Raw genomic sequence first — 19,249 nt, 5'->3', positions numbered from 1 at the left:
CCAAACTTCTTAAACCGTGGGGAAAATGTAGTATAACTGCCCCGCCGGACGACCCCTATTTATACTGTTCTCTATCGCCATAATCGCGCCATCATTCCACGTGTACCACAGCCAGATATTTATTAAGATAATTATTAATTCAAAGAATCCTTTATTATAGATATTTATTTATCCAAGATATCTTTTATTATAATAGATATTTATTTATTCAAAGAATCATATAATAATCATTTTTAACCGACTATTCTATAAACAGTATAAATAGCTTAAATTCATAATCATTTTCTTTAGAGGTTTATTTTCATTACTTAATAAAATATAATTTATTACTTTTTATATCTAATATTTACTTTTGTATTTAGTTTACTTTATATTTATATTTAATCACTTTTACTACTATAGTACATTTATAACAAAAAATCATCAAAAAGACAGCTTAGCGAAGTGGTCTAACGCGTCTGACTTGAAATCAGATCTCCTCGGAGGCGCAGGTTCGAACCCTGCAGCTGTCGATAACTTTTGATAGTAATACTCTTCCCAGTGATGATAAACAATCTCAACAGCTTTACACCCAAAACAGAATTCCAACAAAATCTTCAACTTACAGGTTATAGCTATATCAACCTATTCAATAATATACTTAATATTAAAAAAAAAAAAAAAACCGACAAGTGTTAACATCATATAAATTCTTACTTTTTATAAATTAAGTTTTATCAAATAATTTTAGCACTGTCCAACAGCTTTTTAAAAGCTATTTCAATGTATATTAATTATACACCACAAAACACAGATCAAAAGAATTTAGATCGTATTAAAGATTTTTAATCTTCTATCTTCACTATCTCCAATCTTCACCAATTTGTCTTTCTAAAAGCCAATCCAACTACAAACATCATTCCTACCACCATCTTCAAACATAAAACCAATCATATTAGATTTATCCAACGATTGGAAAGAAATGAAAAATAAGGATTTTCCCCATAATAATTTCAATACTGTTGAAGACATACTCTTGTCAAGCATCTCTATAATTCAAAAAAGTGTTAAAGATATCATTGAACGAGATAACAAACTATCCACCTATGAAAAAAATGGAAACAACATCAATCTCAGATTATATTACCCAAACCACCAAATATCCGATGAACATATAATTCATTTCAGCAAATACACAGATATAGAAAAGATCTCATTTGACAAAAAGAAAAAGAAAACTATCTTTATCTCTCTCTCAAAAGAAAACCTACATAATCTCCTAAATGAAAGAGATACCACCAACAAGATGAACAAGTTCATCACGCACTGTGACGATTACCATATGGTAATTGGAAACATCAACTCATCCAATCAAGACATTGAAAAAGTGTTAAAAGAACAACTTAACCTAAAAATTGACTTCTTCTTTTCTCACATCAAAGTCAACAAAAACAATACCTCCTTTTTTCACCTCATTGAAAGAAAAAACAACTCAATCAAATCAAAGCTACTGCAATCACCATACTATCGTATTAAGATTAAGTCTGCAACAAAATCAAAAAATCATCCTAACAACAAAATCAATCAACTAATCAATGAAGATATACTAGGGGTCTCCACTGATAAAGAAATTGATAACAACATTACCAAAATCAATCAATTAAGCAATGAAGATATGTCCAGGGTCTCCACTGTTAAAGAAATTGATAACAACATTACCATAATCAATCAATTAATCAAAAAAGATAGGGTCGACTTTAATGATCAAGATGATGATTACAAAGAAACTATTTCTGATAACGAATCTAACAATTCAACTAACACACTAGATAACGAGGAAATATCTAATGACGAAACAAACAAACAAACAAAAAACCAATCACCACAAGATGACAATAAATCATCAACCAGCAAACCCTGAAGAACATCCAGGGTTAACGCACTAAACAACATCTTTACAAGATTAGCTTCACCAACTTCCAAAAATAAAACCGCCATAACAAATATGAATACCACCGCAAAAAGTAACCGTACTCGAAATGTTAGCCAAATATCCACACCAATCAAAAACACTCCATACCAATCAGGCAGTCCGAAATCACCTGCTATTGAACAAAAATCTAAGAAAAAAAAAACTTCTTAAACTAGATAGGTTGTTTCAACCTTACCCCATCACACCTTACCCCAACACCTGCTTCTTCTTATATTTTAATATAAATAAACACCGTCGCTTACACTAATAATATTTATTATATTATTAAGTAAGCTTTTTTAAAAAAAAAAAAAAAAAAAAAAAAAAAAAAAAAAAAATATTAAAGATCCAAAATCAAGAAACACTCTATTCAAATTCCAAGCAAGATGCTTACCCATCAACTTCATTCACAACAAACCATGTAGACTATGTAATGAAAATCTTAATAATGATCCATATGGTCATCTATTTTTCAAATGTAAAAAAACTCTGAAATTCATCAACTTCAATAAACTAAAATCATTTATATTCATTACTTCGGGAAGGGGCCTCAATTGGTCACTGGACATAACAAGATCAAGAAGGAATATATCAATAAAAAATATTACATACAAAATCCCAGAAGGTCGCAAATCCGATGGAGAAATAAATATGGATTACAACAACACCAGATTCCACAAATCACACTTCCAATGGAACTATAAAGCAATAGATTTCGACTTAACTAGATGTTTCGCTTATAGAAATGCCATAGCCCTGGTATTTCATCAAGTTTGGATTTGGTTATGTAAAGAATTATATGACGATCAAGAAAATACAATAAAAGAACTCGATTATAAGAATCTAACCTCAAAATGGACTAAGCTAGCTACTTTAGAATACTTAAAAGGTTTAAAAAACATCAAGGAAAGACACGCTAAACAACCACAAACAATTAGCAACATTAATGAAGAATATAGAAAATTTAAAAGAAGAATAGCAAGAGCATACTTCATCAGCATCAAATCTTTACCAAATATCAACAGTTTAGAATATTTTCTTTAAAAACTTTATAAAAAAAACATTAAATAAAATTTTACTGATTAATTTAAAGCATTCACTTTTTAAAAAAAAAAAAAAAAAAAAAAAAAAAAAAAAAGATGGAGCTAATTTAGTTATAGATAAATTGTAATGTAGATGGAGCTACTTTAGTTATAGATAAATAATAAATATAAATAATTCTAATAATCAAATAAATATACAATTATTTGTTAAAAATAAAAAAAATTGAAAAATTTAAAAAATAAAATTTTATTTTTTAGTTTTCGGTTTTAGTTTTCACAATTTTATTTTTAATTTTTAATTTTAAATAATAAATTATTTAAAATAAAGGAAAAATATATTATTTAGTTGAGATATAATTATAACTGTAATATTCATTTAATTCTAAAATGCATATGAATACATTACACTGATTAATTTAAAGCATTTGGGGGAGCAATGATAGCCAAGTGGTCGTCTCAGCAAGTTTTCCGAATCACACACGAATTGACGTTTCTGTGCCCAACTTGTATGCAGTGTGGTAAAACTCATATAAGCATTAAACACATACCAAGCAAAAAACATAATAAACTGACTTAATACATCATTAAGAATCATCTTTTTAAAAAAAAAAAAAAAAAAAAAATAATTATCTTCACTTTTGAAGATTCTAAATGGGACATTTTGGATTCTGACTTTACAAAAGAAGAAATAATTCTAGCAATAAACCAACTAAATCCAAACAAATCACCTGGTCCGGATGGAATTTTACTGATTAATTTAAAGCATTTGCTTTAATTATCTTCACTTTTAAAAAAAAAAAAAAGGATGGAATAACCAATAAATTTTATATCACACATAAAGAAAAACTAGCACCAATGTTAGCCTCGGCTTTCAATGACACCCTAAACAACCCACACATAATTGATCTACAATATAAAGAAGGTTTAATCATAACAATCCCAAAAAAAGGTGACCCTATGCTCATCAAAAATAGAAGGCCTATAACTCTTGCTAATTGTTTATACAAGATACAATCTAAGGTAATCAACAATAGATTACAGACTATTCTTCCTGATATAATTAACCCCAATCAGAAAGGTTTTACTGGAGGCAGAAAAATTACAGATAATACAATGACAGTAAATGAAATTATCAAATATTGTATCAAAAACAAACTACCAGGAATCATTACTTTTTATGATTTTGAGAAGGCTTTTGACTCTATATCTCACGATGCCATATACAGAACATTATTACACATTCATGTACCAACCAAGCTAATTAATCTTATTATGCAACTAATCACCAGTTCCTTTGCAAAAATAGAAATAAATGGTAAAAATACTGATAAATTCATAATAGGACGAGGAGTAAAACGAGGAGATCCTTTATCACCGACTCTTTATGTAATGGTAATCGAAGCTTTAACTAGATCAATACTAGAAGATAAATCAATAATTTGACTTCCTTTAGACTGCACAAACAGAAGAATCAAATTTCAAGGTTTTGCAGATGATTCATCATCAATGGTTCATAACAACGGCCAACTTAATTTGGTACTTCAACACTTCAATCAATTTTGCACAGCAACATCATCAAAACTAAATATAGATAAATCAGTTTCAATAACAATCAACAACCCAGACGCAACAAATTCAGTTATTCCAATATCAAATAAACCAGAAAGATATTTAGGTTACTACTTCACAGGTACCGGAATCCATAGAAAACTACCAGAAATACTGAATTCTATAAGATCCTCCTTATCATTATGGAAAACAACAAGTAACTCAATTAAAACAAAAGTAAACATCCTTAAATCCTTTGCAATATCAAGAATAACATATTACTCTTATATTGAAGAATTCAACGATGATGAAATTAAAGAAATCAATAAAATTGCAGATTGGTTCCTATCAGCACCTAACAATAAAAGTCCAAATGGTTTTAAAGTCTTCAGATTAATGAGCTCTAAAAGAGAAAATTATCCTATGGATCAAGGAGGTTGGAATCTTTGGAATATCAAAAACAGACAAAAAGCACAAAGACTATGGATGATAAATCAAATAATAAATAAAATTGAAACTAATAAAATAGAATCAGAATATCAATACAGTTGGAAACATCAAATATCAATCAAAACAATAACTTCAGATTACCTACTTAAAAACTACAATGATTGGATACTAATAAAAGTTAAAAAAGGACTACTAGACGGTTTGAAATCCATTAAAAATAAGGACGGCAAACCTCTTTCTTTAGCAGAATGGTATTTGGAAATAAACAATCTCAATGAAATGCATCTTGACATACCTGAACTAGGTCTTGTGATGGGTCACGAAACATTTTTTTTGATACCCTTTCTTTAACAATTGACCAAATATTTTCAATTATATTAATATCTAGACTGTAGGGTGGTAATGGATAAACTTGTGTATTATTTTCTTCTAAATATTGTTTCACTCTTTGCTGTATGCGAACTACAGTTGTCATGATAAATGATTGGCACCCTCTCACTTTATTTATATCTGCATATTATTCTAAATTTAGTTGTGTATCGTTTTTTATAATTTCAAGATATAGCTTAGTTCAAAATCCATTTGATAAATTTATAAATAAATTGGAACATAATAAAGAAAATTTCCCAAAAATATTTCATTAACCACACCTTTTCTAACATTTGTCTTGATACGTGATTCTAGTAAAATATTAGTGTCATAAGCCCAAGAAGACCTACCATGGTTATTATTATAATATTGGAACTTTACTTCATCCATAAACATATAATTTTCTCATTATTCCACTATTAAATTTATATGCACAACTTAAAAAAAATCTTTTTCTTCTATTATGTCTAATCAATGAGGGATTCTTAACTTTCTTATTATATATTATGTTATATCTCTTTAATATAATTCTTACAGACTTGTATGATATTGTTCCAAATCCATTTTGTTCATACCAAATTATACTTTATTTTATATAGTAAATTTTCTATTTTAAAAATTGAAACATAAATCACGTTCATCACGTTCGTCAAACTTTCTTTTCTCCCATGACTTTTACAGTCATTGATTGTGCCTGTTTGTTCTACCTTTTCTAATGTTTTTGCTGCTGTTGATTTATGCACTCCAATTTTTTTGCAATTTTTGAGTTCGACTTGTGACCTCTGTTTTTATATGATAATATTGAGTATCGAACTTTATCACTTAACATCATTTTGTTTATTTACTATATATAATTTTTAAACTTATACTAACACTTAATTATTAAATTAATGATAAAAAATATAAAAATTTTAAAAATAAAAATGTGGTAAAAAATATAGAAATTTTTTTTTTTTTATTTTTTTATTTTACCCACACCCACTCCTAACCATTTATTTCTAAAAATTAATAATTATTGGGGGTAAGGTTCTTCATATAAAAACTATTATTGGTAAATCTTATTTTATAAATGATTTAATAAAAGTTGGGGGGTCTACATATATAATCCGGGCACTGTATTACAGTTATAATTATATATCAACTGATGACTTAATACATCATTAAGAATCGGGAAAAAAAAAAAAAAAAAATTTCATTTGCTTTTAATTATCTTCACTTTAAAAAAAAAAAAAAAAAAATAATTTATTTTTTAAAATTGGGGGTTGGGCAGATAATTTCGTGTGAAATTTTTTTTTTTTAAAAATTTTATTAAAAAAAACAGTAAAAATTTTATTAAAAAAAAAATTAAATAAAACACTAAAAAAATAAAAAAAACTGTTTTATTTCAATATTTTTTAATTTTTTAGTGTTTTTTTTATTAAAAATTTTGGTAAAAAAAAAACTATTTTATTGGGAAATTTTATTTTCGAGGTATAAATCGATGAGTTGATCGGAATGATTGAATATTTCTCTATGGTAGTTGAGATTTGGTTTCCTTCAATAAATCCCACTATAGACCGAAGGTAATGATGATGGTTCACCAAGAGGTTTATTGAAAATATTATAAATAGATGCAATTATAAACATAATTTGGTTATGTTTTTCGCAGACTTCTACAACCGATTGGTCCTCGGTCCACATTAGTCTATACTTTTCAAGTATTTTCCATTTTTCTAATTGACACCAAGCTCTTTCTATTAAGGAACGATATCTTGAAATACTTTAGTTTAATTCACACTTGGATTTTGGAAATATAACATTTTCACAGTATTGCCTAATTTTAGGAAATGCTGCATCAGCAACCAAAAATTCTTCATCTGTAAGCAACCCAACAACCTCTACTAAACTAAGAAAATTTAATGATATCTGATCAGGTATAGATCCTTGGAAAGAATGAAAAAGATATTGAAACTTTCCTAATCCATCGACAATACCAATTATTGATATACATTCTATTTTTCTTTGCCACTATGCATATTGGTCCTATATTGTTTTGTAGGTGCGCTGCTTGTTGAAGCAAGATTACCATCTATAAATACAGTAAAACGGTTTGAAATTCTGAATTCGTTTTTATCAAACCAGTGACCACGTGCTAACCTTTCTTCTAATGGTAAGATATGAATAGTATTTATTTGTTTAAAAAAAATATCCATGCAATTACACATTTAAAATTTGATTTTAGTTTTATCAGAGTTAGAGTCAAACATAAATAATTTCCAATTCCACTTTTATTTCCTCGTTGTTCGCTAATAAAATTACCTTTAGCGTCCCCATCTTCAGCTGTACCATCGCCTTGATCTTCAGATGTACCATCATCTATTATTATTATTATTACTGGTTACTAACGCCAATTCGTTAGTTTCTAGCCTAAAAAGAAGCTACTAACTTTCGGAATTACCATGCTTGGACATCAAAATAGTAAAAATTTGTTATTTTTCAAAAATAAACATTTTTTAATGAAGAATTTAGGTTTGTGTTTCTATAATTATAATAATTATTAACAAAATCTAAAAAAAAAAAAAAAAAAAAAAATTTTTTATTAAAATTTTTAGTAAAAAAAACATTAAAAACATAAAATTTTGTGAAAAAAAAAAAAAAAAACATTAAAAATTATAATAAAAATTTTAATAAAAATTTTATTAAAAATTTTATTAAAAAAAAAAGCAAAAAAATTAAAAAAAAAAATTTCACACGAAAAAAATAAAAATAAAAAAATAAAATTTTATTTTTTAGTTTTCAGTTTTAAGTTTTAGTTTTCACAAACAAATAGTTGTATATTTATTTGATTATTAGAATTATTTATTTTTTAAAATAATCTATAAATGGACGGTTTTCTAATCCATATTCCTTCAACAGTTGTTGGCTAAAAAGAACTATTTGACCATTAGTGGCATTTGGGTTATTACTTATAAATATCCCCCATTTTGGATTCCATCCACCTCTTCCATGTATAAGATTTTGATGTTCGTATCTAGTTACTAAAATACAAAATTTGTGTATTTTTATACCTTTTTGAGAAAACCATTCTTCGAATTGTTGAGGGAAAATATGATGTTTGTGATATTTTATCTCATCGTCCCTTTGGTTTCCTAAACCAATTTGTGTCCTATATATAGAATAATAAATAAATAAATTACATGTTAGTAAATAATATTTTATCTAAATTTACTTTTAAGCTGAGATTAGACTATTTCTAAAAGAAAAAAAATAAAAGAGAAAAAAATAGAATAATACCTGTCATATGAATTAAAAGAATTAAAGTGATGTGGCATTTGATAAAATTGATTTTGTTGGATTTGGGAACCTAAATCGTTGTACCAAAAGTTATTGTATCTCTGTGGTGGTGCAAATTCAATAGTAAAATGAACACTTGGTTGTTGAAAGAAGTAGTACATCTTTTGATTCTAATTTTAAAGTTTGAAAATGAATATAAAAATTAAAAAATAATATATATAAATTATAACAATTGGTTTTTTTTAATTTGTAAAAATTAAATTTAATAAAAAAAAAAAAATTTTTGATTTAAAATTTTTTATATTTCAATTTTTTTTTTTTTATTTTCCTTCTTTTTTCCCTTTTTTTATTTTGTTTTATATATTTTTTTAAGTATTTTCAAAAAAGTTCAAATTTTTTTTTTTTATTCCAAAATTACACAAACTTTTAAAATAAATTAAAAATGGTTTTTTTTATTTTAAACCCATAAACTTAAAAATCATATAATTTTATTATCTATATTTCTATTGTTTATTTATTAATTTATTTATTCTTTTTTTTTTATAAGTGAAGATTTTTCAAGAAGATGCTTTAAATTAATATTTAAATTTTATTCTGAACTATTGATATTTGGTATTTTGGTGTTAATGAAGTATGCTCTTGCTATTCTTCTTTTGAATTTTCTATATCTTTATATAAAGATAATTTTGAATTCAATATATTTTCTAATTTTTTTAAACCAACTCTTAAATTGAATTCTTTTAAGCAAATTCAAATAAAATCTTTTGAATTTTTTAAATTTAATACCAAGAGATAAGAATTTGGGTTCAAATAAATCTTGAACTTCGATAATTTCTTTTTTTCGACTCTTTGTTTAATACCTTTAGAAATGTTGATAGATAAATTTTTGAAATCAAATCCTAAATAATATTCAAAGAATTTATAAAACAATTGATCTATTGATATTTTATTATCTGATGATTTAAATTTGAGAGTTGTATGATCATAATAATGAACAAGATAATCTTCAATAATAAAATTTGTTTTGAGTTTTGAGGTATGTTCGAGAATTGATTTATTTGGGGATTCAAGATTTGGTAAGATTGGAGGAGATACACCATTTTGTAAGAAATTAATGACCATTAAAACTAAACAGAATGAAGAGAAGGTACCCCGAGAGGGATCTTTGAAATTTTTTTGTGTGTGCCTCAATGCTTAACTAATAATATTAAATCACGACATCTTGGATCCAAATCTACATATTCCTTAATTAGTAATGATTTATAAATTTCCAATCACATGTCAAAAAGGATATTTGTGATCTTTTCGTTAAATCCAAGGGTTGGTACTTTTGCTCTTTCCTAATTTCTACAATAGTAATTCTTTGTATCCTTTAAAATATACTTTACCTGAGATAATAATGTTTTATCTTTTTTTTTTGAAAAAAATAAACATCTACATTATTTTGCATAAGCTTTTGGCTGGGTCTCAAAATTTTTTTTTTTTCAATATATCTTTATATGTTTTATTTTTATATTATAAAATTGGTTCATAAATATAAAAAAGATAAACGTTTTTAAGATTTATTAAATAAAAAAATTGTATTTATTTTTTTTTAATTTTTTTTAAAATTTTTTTTTTTTTATGATAGGTTAAATATTTTTGAAAAGATAATTCATTTTTTAGTGTTTTAAAAAAATATTTTTTATTTTTGGTATTTTGGTTAAAAACTTCAAATATTTTGTGAAAACACCTCTATTTTCCATTATTTTTTCAATTCTTTTTGGAATTGATTGATATAAATTATCAATACATTCTCTTTCAATTCCACATCAACTATTTCTTTAAAATCTTCTCCAGGATTTCTTTGATTTTTGTAAATAATACATATTTTAATAACTGATCTTATTATTCAATATTGTTGAGGTCTGAAGAGTATTTTGGGATCCATATGACAAGAGATTCCATTGTTTTTTTTAAATTTTTGAAAATTTCCCTAACCATTTTTGGACAGTTATCTTGTAAAACATTAATAGATTAAACATCAAAGAAATATTTGCCAAGTTTAAGACCATACTTATCGTTTAGGTACCATAAATTATGTTCATCTATTTGTATTACAATAAACAATCAGTATTGAACCTGCACCTCTCATATAAGAAAATTTGGGAATAAAATTAGTTTAAGTTTGACAAAAAAAAAAAAAATTTCTGAGTTTCCCCCACTCCCACACCCACCCACTTGACCAATTTTTTCATTTTAAAAACTTAGAAACTTAAAAAAAAAAAAAAAAAACTTTGAATTACATTATTTTTTTGTATGAAAAAAATTTAAAATTCTTGTGCAATTTTATTTAATCATACCATTTTTGAAATATTTGAATAATTATAAATGACAGAGTTTTCGACAATATCTACTCTTGAAATGTTTGCCCATTCCCTTAATAACACACATTGTTCTATTCTTTCCCAACCCAAATTTGATCTGTAACCAACAACTTAGCACCCGAAAATGTTCTTTCAATTTCAAAGCAACTGAAAGTACATTCTTACAATTGAATATAATGTTGGATATTCAATACTATTTTCTTTCTAATATTTTATTGTATCATTTCTATGATCTAAACTTTCTTCTACACATTGTCAAGCTGTTTTGGGTTTTTTGAAATTACTTTTAGTGCATGGGACTAAAGCAACGGAGGTTTCGTTAGCACATTGATTGATGTTGTGATCTTGACCACAATTGTAACTAACTTTATTCTTCATTCGGAATGCAATAATGCCATTCTTCATTTCTTTTTTTATTTCTTTTAAAGTTACTATTTAATAGGAGTTGCAAGTATTTTTAGATTTCTTTATAATTAGAAAAATAAAAAAAAAAACTAAAACTTAGAAATTGACTTTAAAAATGGAACTAATTGACCCCGAACTTAGAAACCCCTTTTTTTCAAAAAATAAACTAAATTGCATACCCTAATCAAAAATAGATGATTCACTTGTATGATCATTGATGTTGGATTGTTAGGTAGTACAAAATATGAAAACATTATCAAAAAACAACTATTATTTTATATCAGTAGTCTCCAAGAGAACTGGTGATGTTTTCCAGCAGTTTATCGATCAAAATAAACGTAAAACTAAATATGAAATTAAATATTGTCAAAAAAGACAATGTACAGCAATAGCACTGCAGTGTAAAAAGAATAAAACATTTTTTGTCCTCATCAACATTCCCGAACCAATATTAAAACAAAAAGAAAATGAACTAAAAAGAGAATCAAACACAAAAGCCAAAAAAAAATCAATTTGAAAAGAAGTTTATAATAACACCAAGAGTAAATGGTTGTATAATAATTGCCACAATTACCTTGATTCCTCAAAGATTATTTGTAATAGTCAACTTTTTTCTGCTTCCCTATCAAAAGAGTTCAAGAAATATAATAGTTTCTCCAAAATTAGTTTCCTATAGAAATGGAAGAAAAAAATGTTTATTGGGTCGTTGCAACCCACATCTTGCAGGAAATTTATATTCTATTAAAAATAAACATCTGTTAATTTTATTTCTCAAAAATTTATAAAAAAAAAAGTTGTGGTGGCTGAATTTGTGAAAAAAAAAAAAAAAAAAAAAAAGTTTGGTATTGAAATCTAACCCTAAAAAAATCACGATAATCAATCTTTAAAATATTTTTATTTATTTATCTATTTATTTATCTATTTATTTATTTATTTATTTATTTAAATAATGATTTTTTTTTTTAAATTTATTGAATTATTCATCCATTTTATAAATTAATAGTTTGATTTTTAAATAAATTTTTAAAAAAAAATTTAAAAAAAAAAAAATAAAAAAAAAAAAAAAATAAAAAACAATCTTAAAAAATAAAAAAGCTGATTATCATCTAGATTACATTTTATTAAAATAAAAATAATAAATATATCCTTTTAAAAAGTTTTTTAAGATTTATTTGATCAATCTTAAAAAAAATAAAAACTTTTATTATTATAAAAAAAAAATGAACAATTTATTTTTATTTTCTAATTGTTTAATTTCTTGTTACAATTTCCCCATTTTAATATGGAGCTTAAGATATTTTCATTAAATAATGGAATAGTTGCATTGGCTAAAATTTTACTTCCACCTCCTTTTCCGCCACAATTTAATGATGATAAAAGTTTTTTAACTATAGTATCTGCAGTAGTTTTAAGACTATTTGGTTCTTGATTAGCACCTAAATTACATATTGCTTTACCTTTTTTTGATACAGTTATATTTATGTGATTTGGATTTGATTTTGAAAAACTACCTGCAATAACATTTAAAATTTTACTATCGTCACAATCAACAACATGGATTGAAAGAGGGTGATCAATACCACTGCCGCATTCAACACCGCAAATATGACCACTGTGTGAGGAGGCAGACAAAAGGGCAATCTTTAAATTGAGCTCTTCAATTTCTTTTTCTTTTTGTTTATTTGAAGATACCAAACGTTCAATAGATGGTTGGAAATTTGTTAATGGTACATTTATATTATCAGATATAGATTGAACCATTTTATAGTGAGATTTAAACCATTCAGTGGCAACTTTTCCAGCAATAGCTTCAATTCTACGAGTACCAGCAGCAACACTTGATTCACTAATAATCTTGAAATGGTGTATATCAGAAGAACGTTCAACATGAGTACCACCACAAAGTTCTTTTGAAAAACCTGGGATCGAAACAACACGAACCAAATCTGTATATTTTTCACTAAATAGTTGAATAGCATCGCCTTTAGAAGCCTCGCTATATGGCATTTCGTGTGTTTCTAAATAAATATCTTGATCGATTACATCATTTACCCATTTTTCGATTTGATCTATTTCTTTAACACTGAGTTTTTTACCATGAGTAAAATCAAAACGTAAAATATTTGGACCAACAAATGAGCCAGCCTGAACTACTGATTTACCAATGATTTCTCTCAAGGCAGCATGAAGAAGATGGGTTGCACTGTGATGGATTGCAGTTTGTTTTCTAACGCTTTTTTCGACTTGGGAAGAAACTATTGAGCCCTCAGCTAAATCATCTTGAACGTTTGTAATAAGTTGTTTGGTTGGGTCCCATTTTACAACCAAAACCAAAGAGTTATCGTATGGTTTAATTGTATCGATGACATTATATATTTGATTTGAATTCTTTGATTTAATAATACCTGTATCGCCGATTTGACCACCTGATTTACCATAGAAAGGAGATTTATCGAATGATAAATAAACTAAATGGTTATCGTTATCAAAAAAACTCTTTGTGATTAATGATTCGTCATTTAAAGTGGTTTCATAACCAATGAATTTGGGGGAGATATTATCATTTTTCCATTTCTTGACTTCATCCAATGGATTGTTGGTATTTGGTTGAGATTCATTTGATTTCCATGTGGCTCTTGATTGATTTCTGGTTTCATCTACTAAATTTGCAACCTTTTCCATGTCGATTTCGATGTTGTTTTGCTTTGCTTTAACTTCTGAAATTTCTAATGGTAAACCATATGTATTATAAAGTAAAAATAAATTATCTTCATTTAATTGTCCTCTGTCGATCATTTCCTCTAAATATGGTATACCTCTTTTGATTGCTTTGTAGAATGTAGTTTCTTCATTTAAAAGTACATTTTTAATTTCATTTGAACGTTCTCTGAGCTGTGGAAAAGTATCGGCCATCTCATGTTCTAAAATACTGAATAATTGATAAAGGAATGGACCCTCAAAACCCAAGAGTTTTCCGTAAGAGAGTGCACGTCTAATGATTTTACGAAGAACATAGCCTCTGCCAATATTAAATGGAATAACACCATCTGAAATTAAAAATGAAATTGAACGTAAATGGTCAATAATAACTCTGTAGGCTACTTCAACTCTTTGTGGATCTTGCTTTATAATATGTGAGGCTTTAGTTGGGTCGATCATAACTTGCTCTTTGAATGAATTGATTAAATTTTGAAATAGATCTATATCATAGTTTGTGGTTTTTCCTTGAAGCACTGTTGCCATTCTCTCTAGACCCATACCAGTATCGACACAAGGCATTGCTAATTTTTCTAATTCACCTTTTTCATTTCTATTGTACTGCATGAATACCAGATTCCAAATTTCTAAAAATCTTTCGCCATCAACCTCTTTTCCTTCTCCATGGTCCCAAAATATTTCGGAGCATGGTCCACATGGTCCAGGTCCATCCCCCATAGACCAAAAATTATCTTTTTTACCTAGATACATAATTTTATCATTTGAAAGCCCAATTTGATCTCTCCAGATAGATGCAGATTCTTCATCACCTTCCAATACGGAAATGGCTAATCTTTCTTTTGGTAAACCGAAATCTTTAGTTAAAAGGTTCCAAGCATGTTGAATTGAATCTCTTTTAAAATGGTTATAACCACCAAATGAAAAATTACCCAACATTTCAAAAAATGTATGATGTCTTGCTGTATATCCAACATTTTCCAAATCATTATGTTTGCCACCTGCTCTAACACATTTTTGTGATGTTGTAACTAATTTATATTTTGATTCTTCCAAACCTGTGAATTGATTCTTAAACTGTACCATACCGGCATTTGTAAATAATAGAGTACTGTCATTATGTGGAATTAAACTAGAACTTGGTAATCTTTTATGTTTATTTGTTTCGAAATAATTTAAAAACTTTTCTCTAATTTCTTTAGTGGTTATATCATTTTTAAAATTATTATTATTATTGGTTGAATAATATTTATTTATACTATTATAATATTTTTTATTATTTTTATTAAATGATTTTAAAATCATTTTTTAAAATCAATATTTTAATACTGATATATAGATAGATATAATATTATAATATTATATTAAAAGTTAACAATAATTATAAAAATGAAAAAAAAAAAAAAAATTATTGAAAAAAATCAAAAAACAAAAAAAAAAAAAAAAAAAAAAAAATTTAAAATTTTAATTTTTTTTATTTTATTTAAACGAAAACTCATTTATGTAAATTAAAAGTAAAAATTATTTTAAAATATATATTTATTTATTTTTTATATTATTATTATTAATATAAAATATATTTAAATAAAATATTAAGTTTTTTTTATTTTATAATGAATAGTGCCAATAATAGTTCAAACCTTGTTTCGTTAACCAGTAGTGATTATAATGATAATGATAATAATAATAATTTAGAAAACAAACCATCAAAACTATTTAAATTAATATGGAAAAATAAATATATTAAAGGAATAATAATAAGGTATTTAAAGATATATAATATTTTTTATTATCAAAGAAGATTTAATTCAGTAAAATCAATTATAGAATTTAAATATAAAGAATATCTTTGTAATATTAGAATTTCCAGCAGTGGAGAAGAAAATTTCGGTGTATTACCAGATAATATCGAATCGTTATATTTCTTTTATTCATATACAACACCTAAACAAGTATCCATCACACCAACACTAAATTATTTTATTTTTAAAAATTCAATTAATATTCATACTCTTTACTTGGATGGATACAATTTATTTTTACCAGAAATTCCAACAAACACCTTACCAATTTCAATTACCAGCTTAACTTTAAGATATTACAACCACAGAGTTTCAAAACAAGTTTTACCAAACCATTTAAAAATATTGCATCTAGACTCACCAAAAATATCATTCGATGAATATTCAATTCCAAACACCTTAACAGAATTATCAAATCAATATTTCGAAACTTTACCCACTAAAAAGGGATATATACCTGACGGTTTATCTAGCTTAACTTTAAACGGAACTGATTTGGTCAACGATAGCCCTTACTTTCCCGAGTCTTTAACCTTTTTAAAAACAAATTTAGATAATGTCATCATTGAAAAACTGCCGATCTCTTTAAAGAAATTGGTTTTATCATCAAATACTTTAAAAGAAGGAGTATTTCCACCCAATTTGGAGTACCTTGAAATCGAAACCAAAAAGGAATTAAATAGCAAAATAATACCAAGATATTTAAAATCACTTGTATTAAAAAGTGATTGCAAAACCATTCTTGAAGCAGATGGTACTGTATTACTACCCAACACACTGCAAAGTCTTATTATCGGCCCTGGTTTTGATCAAGTAATAACTTCAAATCTATTTTCAAGTAATCTAACCTATTTAGAGTTTGACTATTCCAGACCTACAACTATTTTTAATAATGGCGGTTTACCACTAGAACAAAATCTTTTCCCAAGCTCTCTGACATACTTAAACTTAGGCCCATCGTTTAACCAACCAATAGGTAGTTCACTATCCAAATGCATTAATTTAAGGGAACTGATTCTTGGTTTTAAATTCTCCCGCATTATAACTGAAGGCTCGATTCCTTTTAATTTAGAATTATTAGCAATTAGAAATAACAACTATGCACACTCCATCAAAATCAATAATCCATATACCATTGTTCATTGTTCAAACTATTTTAACCAATTTATTTCAAATCCCCACTCATTAATAGTACTCAAGCTTTTAGATCAAAAAAACCTAATCACCTTACAAAACTATATAAATTTAGAGTATCTTGACATTAGCGTTACCACAATTACTAATTTATCAAACCTTTTACCACCAAACAATAAAATAAAAACTTTAATATTAAGTAATTATTATGAAGTAATAGAATTAAAAAACTTTCAAAATTTAGAAAATTTAACAATAACTGGTTTCAAAACAATTTTAAAAGCAAAAATTACTTATGAAAGTAATAATAATAGCAACAATAGTAATAATAGCAACAATAATAACAATAATATGATTAAAATATTTAATTTTTATAGTTTGAAAATGATAAGAGTATCAAAAAAGAATCATTTGTTTTTAGATTCATTAGATCCCATTTTTTATCAATTCATAACAATAATGTCTTAAAATAATTTCTTTAAAACTAATTATAAAATAAATATAATTGTTTTTATATTTACATAAATAAAAAATTTTAACTTTTGTTTTTAATATTATTTATATTTTATTTAGATAAAATATTTAAAGAGTTTTTACCTGATTGCTCTTACATTCTTTACTATTTATTTTGTATACATATTCCACATTCGCAAGTATTTCTAAAATTCTTTTGATCTTTTATAATAACTGCAACTTGTTTCTCTTTAACATTATTTTCAAATTTTGGAGGACCACATTTTGATTTTATTAAAACACTTACTGAACAATCTATAATCTATAAAAAAATGCTTATTGGTATATTTTTTTAAAATTATAACCGAATATTTATAACTTAAACCTCTTTAAAATAAAAAATGGGTTATCTTTTGATGTTTAAATCTAATTATTAATATTAAATTATATATAAACTAAAAATAATTAAAAAAAAATTAAAAAATGGGGGGTGGAGGTTTTAATGAGGTGTAAGATTAAAATTTGTTTCTATTTCTATCTCTTAATAGATAATACTTATGATATCGTAAAAAAATTATATAACATAATAATAAAAATGTACGAATATAAATTAACCAAATGTAAATAATAATATCTATCTATTATTTATTTTCATTTTTTTTTTTATTTTTTTAAATTTTATTTTTTTTATTTTTTATATTTTTTAATTTTATTTTTTTTCAAAAAAAAAATAATTATATATAATGGAAAATAATAACAGTAATAATATTTATTCTTTAATAAGTCAAAATTTTGGTGCATTTTTATTTTTAATTATTGCAATATTAATATCCATATATTTCTTTGTTTCTAGTAATAATAATAATACTAATAAAACTATGACAAAACTAAAAGTTGGAGACACCGCACCATCATTCAAAGATATCCCAGATGGTAAAGGTAATTTACATTCTCTCGAAAACTATGCAGGTAAAATTTTAGTATTGTATTTTTATCCAAAATCATTTACACCAGGATGTAAGTATAGAAAAATTTAAATTTAAACATTTTATATATATTTTTTTAACTCCATCAAATTAATACAAATAATAATAATAATAATTGTATAGGCACTAAACAAGCTTGTGAATTTAGAGATAAATATGAAGCATTCAGCGAAGCTGGTGCAGTTGTAAGTATAAAAATAACTATTAACTATAATTAACCAAATATGGTATATAACCTTTTAACTAAAATTATTATTGATTTTTTTTTTTTTTTTTTTTTTTTTTTTTTTTTTTTTTTTTTTTCTATTTTTTTTCTCTTTTTTTTTAAAATAGGTTATTGGTGTCAGTTCAGATAGTCAAGATTCACAATCAAAATTCCAAGATAAATATCGTTTACCATTTCCAATTTTATCGGATAATAAAGGAGAACTTGCTAAATTATATGGTGTCGAAAAGGAATTATTAATTTTACCAGGTCGTACAACCTTTATTATCGATAAAGATCAAAAAATTGCCCATACTTATACAAATATGTTTAAAGCAACTTCCCACATTGATGAATCTTTAAAAATTATAGAAAAACTCAAATAATAAATTTTCAAACTAATAAAAAAATAAACTATAAATTTTTTTAAATTCAAAACATAAGTTCAATATGATTGATTTTTATAATACCAATCTAAATTTGTAGTATTTTCCTCCCCCCCACCCCCCTTAAAAAATTAGGTGTGTTTATTGCCATAAATGTGTTTTT

At 25.4% G+C, this 19,249-nt stretch overlaps 9 protein-coding genes across 9 annotated transcripts; 4 read left to right on the top strand and 5 right to left on the bottom strand.

Moving 5' to 3' along the window:
* Positions 1-961: 961 nt before the first annotated feature.
* Positions 962-1,900, top strand: DICPUDRAFT_80196 (uncharacterized protein; the record flags this gene model as incomplete). The annotated part of the gene is made up of 1 exon (XM_003289379.1): positions 962-1,900. The coding sequence occupies one exon, from the start codon at positions 962-964 to the stop codon at positions 1,898-1,900; it is 939 nt and encodes a 312-aa protein (XP_003289427.1).
* A 3,363-nt stretch (positions 1,901-5,263) lies between these two features.
* DICPUDRAFT_153807 (uncharacterized protein) lies at positions 5,264-5,467 on the bottom strand (the record flags this gene model as incomplete). Its single annotated transcript, XM_003289371.1, has 1 exon — positions 5,264-5,467. One exon carries the CDS (start codon positions 5,465-5,467, stop codon positions 5,264-5,266), a length of 204 nt encoding a protein of 67 aa, XP_003289419.1.
* Positions 5,468-5,583: 116 nt separating this feature from the next.
* On the bottom strand, positions 5,584-5,757 carry DICPUDRAFT_153806 (uncharacterized protein; the record flags this gene model as incomplete). Its single annotated transcript, XM_003289370.1, has 1 exon — positions 5,584-5,757. One exon carries the CDS (start codon positions 5,755-5,757, stop codon positions 5,584-5,586), a length of 174 nt encoding a protein of 57 aa, XP_003289418.1.
* Positions 5,758-7,127: 1,370 nt separating this feature from the next.
* DICPUDRAFT_153805 (uncharacterized protein) lies at positions 7,128-8,795 on the bottom strand (the record flags this gene model as incomplete). The annotated part of the gene is made up of 4 exons (XM_003289369.1): positions 7,128-7,174; positions 7,660-7,716; positions 8,283-8,506; positions 8,635-8,795. The coding sequence occupies 4 exons, from the start codon at positions 8,793-8,795 to the stop codon at positions 7,128-7,130; spliced, it is 489 nt and encodes a 162-aa protein (XP_003289417.1).
* A 589-nt stretch (positions 8,796-9,384) lies between these two features.
* DICPUDRAFT_153804 (uncharacterized protein) lies at positions 9,385-11,405 on the bottom strand (the record flags this gene model as incomplete). Its single annotated transcript, XM_003289368.1, has 2 exons — positions 9,385-9,797; positions 11,285-11,405. The coding sequence occupies 2 exons, from the start codon at positions 11,403-11,405 to the stop codon at positions 9,385-9,387; spliced, it is 534 nt and encodes a 177-aa protein (XP_003289416.1).
* A 244-nt stretch (positions 11,406-11,649) lies between these two features.
* DICPUDRAFT_153803 (uncharacterized protein) lies at positions 11,650-11,922 on the top strand (the record flags this gene model as incomplete). The annotated part of the gene is made up of 1 exon (XM_003289378.1): positions 11,650-11,922. One exon carries the CDS (start codon positions 11,650-11,652, stop codon positions 11,920-11,922), a length of 273 nt encoding a protein of 90 aa, XP_003289426.1.
* Positions 11,923-12,647: 725 nt separating this feature from the next.
* Positions 12,648-15,425, bottom strand: DICPUDRAFT_153802 (uncharacterized protein; the record flags this gene model as incomplete). Its single annotated transcript, XM_003289367.1, has 1 exon — positions 12,648-15,425. The coding sequence occupies one exon, from the start codon at positions 15,423-15,425 to the stop codon at positions 12,648-12,650; it is 2,778 nt and encodes a 925-aa protein (XP_003289415.1).
* A 308-nt stretch (positions 15,426-15,733) lies between these two features.
* On the top strand, positions 15,734-17,524 carry DICPUDRAFT_80190 (uncharacterized protein; the record flags this gene model as incomplete). The annotated part of the gene is made up of 1 exon (XM_003289377.1): positions 15,734-17,524. The coding sequence occupies one exon, from the start codon at positions 15,734-15,736 to the stop codon at positions 17,522-17,524; it is 1,791 nt and encodes a 596-aa protein (XP_003289425.1).
* A 743-nt stretch (positions 17,525-18,267) lies between these two features.
* Positions 18,268-19,134, top strand: DICPUDRAFT_92295 (uncharacterized protein). The gene is made up of 3 exons (XM_003289376.1): positions 18,268-18,526; positions 18,619-18,680; positions 18,829-19,134. The coding sequence occupies exons 1-3, from the start codon at positions 18,388-18,390 to the stop codon at positions 19,084-19,086; spliced, it is 459 nt and encodes a 152-aa protein (XP_003289424.1). The 5' UTR covers positions 18,268-18,387; the 3' UTR covers positions 19,087-19,134.
* The last annotated feature ends 115 nt before the right edge of the window (positions 19,135-19,249 follow it).

The sequence above is a fragment of the Dictyostelium purpureum genome (assembly GCF_000190715.1).
Source record: "Dictyostelium purpureum unplaced genomic scaffold DICPUscaffold_174, whole genome shotgun sequence".
Lineage (NCBI taxonomy): Eukaryota > Evosea > Eumycetozoa > Dictyosteliales > Dictyosteliaceae > Dictyostelium > Dictyostelium purpureum.
This window is presented reverse-complemented; position numbering and strand designations above follow the sequence as displayed.